Genomic DNA, 13,132 nt, shown 5'->3' with positions numbered 1-13,132 from the left:
GCGCTGGCGCACACTGGATCATGCGTAGGGGCACTGTGCACGCCAACATCGGCGAGAGAGCCAGGTGCCCCATGGCTTCAGTGCGGACGCCGGGTGCACCACCACCTCGGTGCAGGGCGTGTTGCGCGCCAGAACATTTGCAAAGGCGCCACATTCTACACCTCACAACACCAATACGTTCGCCGCTAAAAAAACCCAAAAAAACCGCAAGGCATAGCCACATGGCACTCTGAGGCACCACAAAGCCAAAAAGATGAGCGCACTGCTCACAGACTGTGCCGCGAGCGTTGGCGGAAGCACCAGCCCCGACAGGACATCGGTGTGGCTGCAGAGCAGCAATCACCTTGTGCTCGTAAGCCTCCTAAGACCAAAACGTGTTTAAAAAAAAAAAAAGGGGGGGGGGGGGGGAGGGAGCACATCTCAACTGGCTTATGATTACAGGGCTCGACAGGCACGCTTATACCCACCAAACGCCTGCTAACCAAGGCTTTAAAAAAAAAAATAGAATTGGGCCATCCAACTAATTTGAAGCCTACCACTAGGCATTCAAAAAAAAAAATAAAAATAAAATAAAGTGGCAGGCTTCAAATTAGTTGGAAGGCCCAATTCTTTTTTTTTTTTTTTTTTAAAGCCTTGCTTAGCAGGCGTTTGGTGGGTATAAGTGTGTATATATATAACCACGTAGATGGACATACTGAAGCACTGTTCGACTTTCAACATGTATACCACCTATACATAGATCAGGCGATGACTATTGTACATACCAGCTGCACTCCACTTTCGCGTGCTGGACTTCGGGCATCCTGCAATTACAGGTTTCTGGCTAACCTCCAACTCCCATTGCACAGCATTATCGGAATCTTCCTAAAAGGAGTCCCTTGCGGGATCCTCCGATTATTCTAACTTCGCCTAAATGTTCTCAATGCGTTGATTGTGTCGATGCAAACGTCGTCTTCTTGGGACCCGTTCCAATGCACCGCTAAGCGTAAAAACCAAAACAGTTTTTACAAACGGAAACAATGCGTACATTTTTTTCTTGGGAAGGTTTCATAACCCCCATGCTATCCACCAAAACTTGCATTGCATATCTTGCTACTCGACGGGCTTTAGAAAAAGCCTTGCCTCAATACCTTCACCTCACGAAAGTGGAAGCACTTCCTGAACTTTGTTTTATTTCTGTAGTTCGGAAGTTTCTTAAGGTTTCAGCAACTACCTGCAAGCCAGCCACCTTCCATGGTTCAGTTCTAGCGCCATATTTCACTATGTTTCACGGTGGCGGGACATTCCCGGTTCCTCCAGATGTTTCTTCGGAGATCAGTTCACTGAAGCCGTCACTAAACCTTCTACATTGGCTGTCTTGGATTCCTATTGCTCACCAGACTTGACAACTACCGAGCACACACATACAAAAAAATAGAAGAGAAAATAAAACAGCCTTCAAGCTTTACTCAGCTTGTAACCGTTCTCTTCTCAACCATTGGGGCAGCAAGCTACAAACCTGTTCACCCACGACAGGCTTGGGATCCTCAACCTCCAAAAAAAACCAAAAAACCCCTGGATACATATTCTCACATACCAATACATCCAGTTTCTGGTATTACTTTTGTCCCAGGCGGACATCCAACATTTCCCGTGCAAGGTTCTTCCATTGGCCTGTTTTCAGAACCCAAGGTCTTAACCAAATACATGGAGGTGGTGATATCACACCTTCCTCGTCAGGGTGTGCAGATATTTCCTTATCTAGACGATTGGCTCCTACTAACATCCAATCCACTATTACTGCGGCAGAATCATCTACAGACGATCTCTTGCCTAGATAATCTAGGTCTTCTGATCAATTACGAGAAATCGAAACTGGAACCCACTCACTTACAATTTATAGAAGCCTATATCAATATGATTCACGACAAGGCTATCCTACCTCAACCGAGAGCATCAGCTCTCTCCACACTGTCTACGACTCTACTTCACAGTCCAACAGTATCAGCTCGACAAATCCTCAATATTCTGAGACATATGGCGGCAGCCTTTTATGTGGTTCCATACACATGCCTTCATATGCGCCGCCTCCAATGGATTCTCAAATTCCAATGGACTCTATTTGCAGCCACTCTTCACACCTGTTTCCTTAACCAACAGCATGAAGCGGTACCTACAATGGTGGTTTCTCCCCTTAACGCTTCCACGGGTTGCCCACCGAGGCCCCTTCGACATCAGGTGATACTAACCACAGATACATCTCCCAAAGGTTGGGGAGCTCATCTAGAAATGCTAAAAACACTTCATATCAACCTTCTGGAGCTCAGAGCGGTGAACAACGCCCTTCGAGCCGTAGAAACTTCCTTATAAGGAAAGATAATCATGGTACACACAGACAACAAAGTGACCATGTTCTATATCAACAAAGAAATAAGTTCCAGTTCATGGAACCTCTGCAAGCAGGCAGTACAAATATTGGAGTGGGCTCACCAAAGATCCTTTTTTCCCTACAGGCAACATACCTGCCAGGGATTTATAACTCCAGAGCAGATAAGCTCAGCAGAATTTTTCATCCACACAAATGGGAGTTGAGTCCAGAAGTAACTCAGGATCTTTTTTGCAGCGTGGGTTTTCCCCACATTAGATCTGTTTGCAACACTGCTTGGGGGTCTTGCGATTTCACTATAGACAGGCTCCTTTCCCCCGGCATGGCTGCGCGCGTTTTTTTTTTCTCCTCAGCCGGTAGTCTCTTAGCCCACAGCACGAAAAGTTTGTTTTTTCTGGTCCTGCCTGACTGAAATTTTCTCCGTGTCGTGGCTCCGAGCGTTTCTTTTTTTATTCGCACCCTTTTCTTTTTCACTTCAGACCTGCTGCGGATGAGACTGAAAACAGAATCGCAGGCCTGCCGCGCGTGTGGGTCACGCGGCCAGGCGTTAGATGCGGCCTCCTTATGCACAGTGTGTTCCCCGGGATTAGAGGGCTCTTCAGGGCTTCTTGTCTCCTCCCTCGGGGAGGGAACGTCTGTCTCGCCTTTAGCTTCGCGGGAAGGAAGACCTCACAGGGGGAACTGATGATATCACCCCAGCCGACTCTCCACTGGGGGAGGGGGACCTGGAGGGTTTTTCCCCAGAACTTGTCCTCCTTATGCACCAGGTTTTCTTGGCATGGAAATGCTCGGCAGTAAAGCGGCCCGATCTCCTGGGGGCAGGTTCGGACCCGCCTGTGAAAAGAGGTCTGGGTACAGTGCCTCTCTGATCAGGTTCACCCCACAGGGGATTCTCCCCAGGGTACGCAAGATCCGAGTCTGGGGTAGTAGGGGCAACAGACCCGGATCTGCGGCTGGATCGGCTGATGTGGATACTGATGATACTGATGAGCCTGATGACCCTCCTCCTCCGGAGGATGACCCCAGCGTGGTGCGTTTGTTCAGGCGGGATGAGTTAAGACCCCTTATTCACCAGGTCCTTGAAGTTCTGGGACTTACGGTTTCTCAAAAAGAGTCTGACAATGAGGGCATCAATCCAGTCCTCGACTGCATTAGGGGGTCCAACAACATCTTTTCCTCTGCCTAAGAAGGTTCGCAAACTAGTGACCCGGGAGTGGGAGACTCCGGATTCCGGCTTGAAGGTGGGCAGAGCTGTGGCGAAACTGTACCTTTATAGTCTGATGTTTGGATTTACTAAAGATTCCAAAGGTGGATGCTGCAGTCTCTGCAGTCACGAAAGACCACTACCCCAGTTGCTGGGGCGGCTGCCCTTAAGGATACGCAGGACCGCAAGCTGGAGATCCAGTTGAAGCGAGCATTTGAGGTTGCAGCGCTAAGCCTTCGGGCGGCGGTTTGTGCTAGCCTCATGCAGAGGGCCTGTCTGTGTTGGGTCTAGGAGTCGACTGCCGGGGCCGGTACAGGCGACAGTGGGGCTCTGCAGTCCGCCCGCCTAGAAGCAGGCATCGCTTATGTTGCAGATGCTTTGTATGATCTGGTGAGGACCTCGGCAAGAGGTATGGTGTCCTTGGTGTCAGCACGGCGTCTCCTCTGGCTGCGAAATTGGGCGGCGGATTTGTCCTCCAAGTCCCAGCTTTGTAATTTACCCTTTAAGGGCAAGCTCCTGTTTGGGGAGGATCTGGATCTGCTAGTAAAGCTGCTTGCCGAATCCAAGGGCAATCGGTTGCCAGAAGATGAAAGATCTTCTAAGAAAGTCTTCCCTCCTCGAGCTAGGTTTCGGGACGCTCGCCGCTTCAGAGTGGGTGGATACTCCGCACCTCCTGCTTCTAAACCTGCTTTGAGGCGCCAGCAGTCCTTTCAAGGGGGTTGCCGGCCCGGAAGAGATTTGGGACATCTTAGGTGCAGGAAGTAGTAAAATCCCTCAATGAAGTCACGAGCACTGTGTGTGTCCGGATTGGAGTTTGAATTTAGTCCTGCGAGTTCTATGTGCTCCTTTCGAGCCTCTTCGTGGAGTTTCCCTGAAAGATCTGACTTTGAAAACTGTGTTTTTGGTGGCCATTTGCTCGGCCTGTCGGATCTGAGTTGCAGGTGCTGTCTTGTCGGGATCCCTTTCCTCGGATTTATGACTATCTGATATGGTTACGTACGGTTCCGTCCTTTGTCCCTAAGGTGGTTTCAGCCTTTCACGACAATCAAACTGTAGAGCTTCCGGGGTTCCCTAACTGGTCCCGGGAGTCTTCTCAGAACAGAGACCTTCATCTTTTGGATGTTCGGCGCACCTTATTGCGTTATCTGGAGGCTGCTAATGACTTCAGACGTTCTGATCATTTGTTCGTTCTCTTTGGTGGCCCAAAGAAGGGGGACAAAGCGTCAAAGGCGACCATATCTTGGTGGATTAAGGAAGCCATTTGCGCAGTATACGTAGCCCGAGGGCATCAGGTGCCTTTGGGTCTGAGCTCATTCCACTAGGGCTCAGGCTACCTCCTGGGCAGAGTGTCAGTTACTGTCACCTCAGGAGATCTGTAGGGCGGTGGTGTTGTTGTCTCTTCACACTTTTACGAAACATTACTGATTGGACGTTAAGGCTTCTGCTGAACCGACCTTTGGGGAGAGTGTGCTTCATGCGGGTCTTTCGGGTTCCCGCCCAGTGTAGGGTAACTTGGGTACATCCCACTTTTCTGGACTGATCTGGGTTTGTTCAGGAAATGAAAATTGGTTCTTACCTGCTAATTTTTGTTCCTGTAATACCACAGATCAGTCCAGAGGCCCACCCCTTTCTTCAGATACCGAAATACTGTCTTGGTCAGAACCTGCTTAAGTTTTTTATTGTTGAAGCTCCTTTTTTGCAGAAACGATTCATGGAGCAGTTTTTAGCAGTTGTTTGGTCTGGTTTTTGCCAGCGATGAAGTGGTAGGCCGGAAATTTGGTTGGGTGCTACCCTTCGTTATTTAGTTCTGTTAGCATGGGCTTGGGTACAGGTCAATACTGAGTACAGTGCCCAAAGTTCTAATTGTTTTCTGACTCCACCTGCTGGTAGGGATACACAACCCACTTTTCTGGACTGATCTGTGGAATTACAGGAACGAAAATTAGCAGGTAAGAACCAATTTTCATGTACAGGATCATGGGTCCTTTGTCAGGAAGCCCTGCACATATGGTGATGGACAATACAGAACAAGTCACTGCTGCAAGCAACATACTTACATGACATAGTGAACACTGTGGTGGACAGACTCAGCAGAATATTCTGCTCACACATATATCTCTGACTCACTCTACGGCCAATCGCCTTTTCAGCTTTGGGGACACCCATGTATAGACCTTTTTGCAACAAAACAGAAAACTAAATAGATACTGTTCCATTCCACATAGCGATCTATACAAAGCTTCAGATGCCTTCCTGATTCCCTGAGACACAGGCCTCGTCTATGCTTTGCCTCCAATTCCACTCTTAGTGAGGACTGTTCAGAAGTTCATGCAAGATGATCCTAATCACACCAGAATGGCCCAGACAATGTGGTAACCCTGTCTAGGACAGTTCTCCATTAAACCTTCCATCAGACTGGAAGACAGTCCTGCATTACTAACCCAAGAGGTTGGCACGTTATTACACTTGATGCTGCCAATGCCCAATCTGATAGCATGAATGTTGAGCACTTGGTCTTAGCTCAATGGTTTCTACTGGACCCAATTCTGAATATCTTATTCTCAGAAAGGAAATAGTCTTTGAGATGTAGTTCCTCTGTCAAGTGGAGATATTACTCACATTGGTATGCTTCACACAGCCTAAAACCATTCACTTGTGAACCTTGACATTTGCTGTCATCTGCATCATCTCACCCATTCTGGTTTGGTAGCTACATCAATGCAAGTGCATCTCAGTGCTATTGTAGCTTATCATTCTCCTGATAATGGAGCATTATTTCCATGCATCCCCTAGTTTCCAAATTCATGAAGGGACTTCTACATTTACATTCACCAGTTAGAAAACCACCAATCTCTTGGGATATCAATGTTGCTGGTGAAAGTTTCTTTTGAACCTCTAGAAACTGCATCTCTAAAATACATAACCTGGAAGCTACTTTTTCTAGTAGCAGTCACTTCTATGCAAAGAGCAAGCAAACTGCAAGATCTAGTTCATTACTCCCCTAATATGCAATTCTTTCATGATAAAGTGGTCCTAAGAACACATCTGAAATTTCTACCAAAAGAGGTTTCTGCTTTTTACTTTAACTAATCAGTTTTCCTGACTTTCTCTTCAAACCTTCATGCACATGATGGCAAAAAGATGTTACATACATTAGACTGCAAAGAGCTCTGGCTTACTGTAAACGCCGAGCACAGTCCCATAGGAAAGTGTCTCAACTTTTCGTCTCACGTGATCCAAACATGGGCGTACCTGTAGTTAAAAATCACTCTCAAATTGGATCACCAGTTGCATACAACACTGCTACACAGCGGCTGAACTAGATCTCACCAATCCAGTCAGAGCCCACCAGGTGTGAGCAACAAATTCCTCCATTGCACACCTCAAAGAGGTGCCCATAGACATGTAACGCAACTTCGTGGTTGTCTGTTTGGGACAGGCAGTCTTGTGTCGCACAGTTCTAAATAGTCTGCTCTCCATGGTGCAACCCTCAGGGGACTGCCCACAATTCATCCCTATGATGGAAAACAAGTAAATTTGCTTACTGTAAACAGTGTTTTTTTCTGTAGATAGGATGAATTAGCTATGAGATGATCACCCTCTTCTGTGGATAGCAGACTGTCCTTTTCTATTAGCTTTCAAACGGATTGGGGCAATACCTGTGTGGGAACTCTTATCTCAACCTCTGGAGAAAGCAGAACTACTAATGTTTTAAATTTGAAGGGCATGAAATCTGTCTTGTTGGTAGGTTGTGATTTAGGAGTATGGTTTGATACCAGGATCTCTATGAAAGAGCATGTGCATACATTGATAGACAGGTTACTATAGATTGGGGGTATTGAGAGGATTAAAGCCATATCTGTATTCTGAGGATTTTAGGATAATTTTGCAAACCTTTATTTTGTGGATTAGGTTATTGTAATTCCCTCCTATTAGGGGTTCCTCTTTGTTCAGTTAGACCTCTACAAATATTACAAAACTCTGCTGCTTGAGCACAATCATTTTACTCCTGTTTTAGCCAGTTACACTGGCTGCCAGTTGAACAGAGAATTTTATACAAAATATTAATGTTAATTCATTAAAATCATTTACTTCTCTGAGATGATATGGCTTGGTTTGAGTCTCAACCTATATATTCCACAGAAATGTTTGCATTCAGCGACTTGAAGGCTCCTAGCTATTCCAACAATACACCATGCACATTTAGGGGAAATCCATGATTGAGCAATTTCAGTAGCAGGTCCCACATTATGGAATACAGTACCAGAACACCTTCATATGCTAGTTGATTTGAAAGCATTCAAAAACATGGCTTTTTAAACAAGCCTTTGGATGGTAAGATATTTTAGTTACAACACTAGTAGCCTGATTTTTAAAGTAGGGTTGACAGATTTTTGACCCTTGTGTGTTTTATTACTGTCTGATTGTAAAATGTTTTTACATGTTTTTGTTTTCTGTATTTTATTATGAATGTTTTTATTGTAAACTGCCATGATATCTGGAATGGTAGTCATCAAATGCTTTTAAATCAATAACTTGCTGGAGGATGTAATAAAGACAGTTAGTGTAGCTGGATTTAAAAAGGGTTTGGGCAGATACCTGGATGAAAATCCATACATTCTTAATCAGGTACACTTGGGGAAAGCCACTGCTTGGAATCTGTGTACCTTTTTGGATCCTGCCATGTACTTGTGACCTGGATTTGCCACTATTGGAAACTGCATCCTTGGTTTGATGGACCCTTGGTCTGACCCAGTATGGTGACTCTTTTTGTTCTTAACATGGCTTAATGGGAAAGAGCCAGCATGGATTTAGGAAAGGTTAGTCATACCTTAATAACCTATTAGAATTCTTTGAAGGTGTAAACAAGCATGCGGATAAAGGAGAGCTGTTCGATATATCATATTTGGATATCCGGAAGGCTTTTGATAAAGTCATTCATAACAATTCTCCTCAGGAAACTAAAAAAGCCATGGGATATAGATGGTTTTTTTTTTTTTTTTAATTATTATTTTTTTATTTATTCTTTATTGAATTTCCCAAATTATAATAACAAAAACTTCTTTGTCATAGAGAAATTTAAGTGCTTTTGCAGTGAAATACAGAAAATGCAACAAAAATATATTGACATTTTCAATACAGGTAACTTTCTCGTTCTAACTCTTAGTTATGCACTATCACATCACAGAGGACAATATTGTGGGGGGCGTACAGAAATACAGAGGAGTTAAATCTATAGGTAAATTCTAATTTAAATAATGGTCAACTGAGAGTAAACATTCATGATTACTATCCCTCCTTAGATGTTTCAACTGTCATTGGACATTTAGAACTCAGGAATTCTCTCAACTGTGGTATATCGAAGAAAATATAGGTAGACCCACGCCAGCCTATAACACTTTTACAAGGGTATTTCACAATGAAACTGGCACCCAAAGATAAAACTTCGGGTTTCATTTGAAGAAAAGCTTTCCGCCTCACCTGGGTGTCCTTGGCAAGGTCAGGAAATACCCTTACCAAGTCCCCACAAAAAGGTACCCTTAAATTCTTATAGTAATTACGCATAATCAAGTTTATATCTTCTTCTGAAATGAAAGTCACTAAGAGAGTCTCTCTTCCAGTGACCTCTATTTCTGATGCTTCTAGATACTGCGTCAGGTTATCCATATTATCCAGAACACTGATTCTAGGTGTACTTTGCCTCTGAGAGAGATGTAATATCTTTTTTATCACTGGAATTTTTTCCTGGGGGATTTTCAAGAAATCTCCCAGGTATTTCTTTATTGTTACTAGGCACTGTTCATCCTTAATCACCGGGAAATTTAACAAATGAAGGTTCAAATGTCTAATAGAGTTTTCAAGGAACTCCATTTTGCGTAATGTAGCAAGCCTTTCCCTAGAGAACGCTGCTGAAACATCTTTTACCTCCGACTCAATTCTTTGGATAGCAGATCCTTTTTCCTGTAAATATATGCTGGTGATCATGGGCTACTATATCCAATTTGGCTGAAACCCCTTGTAACTTGTGAGATTGCTCCTGTAGCTTAATGTCCATTCCAGCCATGAGCTCCCATAGGGAGTCTAAAGTCACAATTGCAGGTTTTTCAATCCGATAAGCGTTCTGACTCACCCCACTAGCTCTAGAAGTCAAATCCATCCTCTCAGCTGCCTCCACCATACTTCTACCTCCACCGGCAGCTCCATTCAGCTTTATGGGGGTTGATGTTGTCGCTACCCCGGAGCCAGCTCCCTCGGCTCCCACCGACTGGTCTTCTCCAACCGAGTTTCCTCGTGGTTCCCCAGTAGCTCCAGAAGACTCCGGGGAGGAAGCTTGCTGCAAGTGTCTCGGGTTTGGCGGGCTTAAGGATATCTCTCCCGGCGAAAAGGGTTCTCCTCCAACCCCTCCGCCCGCGGGAGCCACTGCCCGCCCCACTGAAGTCGCATACTCCCGGATTAGCCTCTGATCAGAAGGTAGGGAGGGTTCGGATGGGTATACCCTCACCCTACCTTTTCTTTTGTGGGGCATTTTTCCAAAAATTCGGCAATAGTGACCAGAAGAAATTAGAAACGGTCAGGGCATCTGGGAACTGCTGCCTCTCAGTCGGCCATCTTGGTTACGCCGGGATATAGATGTTGTTTTAATGTGGATCACTAACTAGTTAAAAGACAAGAAAACAAAGAGTAGGACTTAATGGTCAGTTTTCCCAGTGGAGAAAGATGATTAATAGAATGCTGTAAGGATCTGCTCTGGGACCAGTGATCAACATTTATTATTGATCTAGAAAGGGTAGCAATAAGTGAAGTGATCAAATTTGCAGCAAATGACACATTCAGGATAGATAAAATGTAGGCAGATTGTAAAGAACTACAAAAGGAGAGACTGGAGAATCGGGTGTCTAAATGGCAAGAGAAATTGAATGTGGACAAGTGCAAAGTGATGCACATAGGGAAAAATAATCCTAATATTAGATACACAGTTATGGGTCCTGCATGAAGTGTAACTACCCAAGAAAAAAAAAGGATCTTTTTGAGGCATTATGGACAGTATGATGAAATCCTCAGCTAAATGTATGGTGGTGGCCAAAATAACAAACAGAATGGTAGGTATCATTTGGAAAGAAATGGAGAATAGAACGGACAGCATCCTAATTCCTTTGACTAGATCAGTGGTGCAGCCACACCGTCTTCAGACTGATGCAATATCGGCATGCAGAAAATGGGTGTTTATGATTGAGCACCTCTCCGGGGCACCCAGTGTTATATTTAAATGGGTTGCCACAGTAAAAAGGGGGTGCTAGGGGAAATTGTGCACCCCTAGCACTACCTCAGCAGCAGGTGCTCAGGAGAGGTGACTGTCAGTGGGTTAGGAAAATGGACTGACTGCTGGTACTGTCGTGGCGATATTAAGTAGGAGGAACTACAGAAAAGCAGTATTTTCTGCTTTTCTGTAATTTTTGGGGGTTCCTCAAGAAATAACACCTGTTCTAGGGCAGGCATTAATTTTTTAGGGTAAAAATGTGCATGTGGGGTGCATATTTTGTCTGCATCGGGGGAAATAACCAAAAGCCGCATCAACATTCGGTGATGAGCGCTATTAGCTACGCACTTGGTTGGACATGTTTTGGATGCGCTAACCCCCGTTTCGCATCGGGGGTTATGGATGCACGTCCAAAATGCATGTCCAGTCTCGTGTTGAACTGTGCGCTGTGGCACATGGTATTGCATCGGCCTGCTTGAGTATTGTGTGCAATTCTGGTCATCTCAAAAAGATTTATAGTGGAGTTAGAAAAGGTATAGAGAAATAGAGAAAAACAAAATAGGTTAAGGAGTCGGAACAGTTCCTTTAAGAAGAAAGGATAAAAAGGTTAGAACTCTTCAGTTTAGAGAAAAGATGACTGAAGGGAGGATATGATGGAGTTCTACAAAATTTGGTGGAGTAGAACAGGTGTTTATCCTTAAAAAATATTAGGGTTACGAAACAGTCCTTTAAACTAACAGGTAGCAGACAACTTGGAGAAAGTATTTGTTCATTTGTCACACAATCAAGCTGTGGAATTTGTTGCAAAACACAGTTGCATGTTTCTTGACTGGTGTTGCCTTCATGATCATATTAAACCTTCTATACTACGTCTACTAGCTCCTGGTGGAATGGAGATTTAAATATAAAATTGCAGTTACCATCCACAAGTTAATAAGTGACAATATATTCACTGCTCTGAATTTATATTCTGCTATGTATGCTCTGGTCTTCTCAGTCTGGCTGACTTGATATTCCATCTATCTGAGCAGCCTGCCTTGTGGAAACACATGAGAGGGCATTCTCTGTTGCAGGCCTATCTTCTGGAACAGTTACAATTGATTTCATGCCCAAAGTATGTAGAAAGCAACTAAAAAGTATCCTTTACATAGACATTCAGCAATTAGCATGCAAGCTTTCGAGAGACTCTGTTTTACATAATGTTTATTAGATATTTTGAATTATTGAGGATGCGGCATTAATAAAGTAGTTTTAGTATTTTGTTTTAATCTCTGTGAGGTGTTGTACCCCACCTAGAACACTGTAATCATTGTGGGTTATAAATCTTAAATTAATAAATAAAATGTTTAAGATGTAAAACATTCTGTAGTGTTATCCACCTTGTCTCTTTAGGATGCAGGGTACCCACCTGTGGAGGCTGTACGAGACCCAAGGCCTCGGAGGATTTGGTCTAAGCATAGAGACCTCTCTCTTCCTGTCCCTAAGTTTAAGGTAAGTGGGACTTAACATTCATTGCAGTCACCTAGTGAAGGTTGGCAGGAGGATGTCTCTTCGGATTAATATTGATTTGTAGAAACAGAGATCCCCCTTCATCTTTCCACCATAGCTTGTGTCTTTGATGGTACAGTATCTTACATACTTTTTTTGGAAGAGGAGAGGAACTGGGATCTGAGAGGGCTGAGGAATGCAGAAAGTTTCTCTGATCTGGGATTTGCATTTTGGGATCTATTAATATGATATTAGCATGTTTAGATTGAGATCTGTCGGTACTTGTATCAGGACTGGTAGGTTAATGTATGGGATGCATCAGGTGAGTTTTTTTTTTTTTCTATACTGATAATTTTATAGCACTTGTACTCTATACTAATGATGACCTGTATCTTCTGCCGCCTCCTTCGCAGCTGGATGAGTTTTATGTTGGCCAGATACCCCTGAAGGAGGTGACCTTTGCCCGACTCAATGACAACATCAAGGAGCAGTTCCTTGCCGATATGTGCAAGAAGCATGGGGACATCGAGGAGATTGAGATACTCTACAATCCCAAAAACCGTAAACACTTGGGACTGGCCAAGGTGGTCTTCTCCAGTACTCGAGGGGCCAAGGAGACTGTCAAAAACTTGCACAACACCTCAGTCATGGGCAATATCATCCATGCCCAGCTGGACATAAAAGGTGAGAGATCCTTAAACACAGCACAGTGATAAGCATTCGCTTGTATTGACAAATGATTCAGAATGTTGTGATTAAAAATGGCAGTGCTAGGAAAATAGATCTTGTAATTCAGCTGCTAATTAAAAGAAACAAT

At 44.1% G+C, this 13,132-nt stretch overlaps 1 protein-coding gene across 1 annotated transcript in view; it reads left to right on the top strand.

Moving 5' to 3' along the window:
• The window catches only part of SETD1A (SET domain containing 1A, histone lysine methyltransferase), a 374,529-nt gene that overhangs the window by 22,284 nt on the left and 339,113 nt on the right, over positions 1-13,132 (top strand). Inside the window, exons 3-4 of the mRNA XM_029606903.1 lie at positions 12,220-12,318; positions 12,729-12,999. Coding sequence (XP_029462763.1) covers positions 12,220-12,318; positions 12,729-12,999 — 370 coding nt within the window. The remainder of the gene's footprint in view (positions 1-12,219; positions 12,319-12,728; positions 13,000-13,132) is intronic.

Source organism: Rhinatrema bivittatum, chromosome 6 (genome assembly GCF_901001135.1).
Source record: "Rhinatrema bivittatum chromosome 6, aRhiBiv1.1, whole genome shotgun sequence".
Lineage (NCBI taxonomy): Eukaryota > Metazoa > Chordata > Amphibia > Gymnophiona > Rhinatrematidae > Rhinatrema > Rhinatrema bivittatum.
The sequence above is the reverse complement of the archived record's forward strand: the minus strand, read 5'-3'. Positions and strand labels throughout refer to the sequence as shown.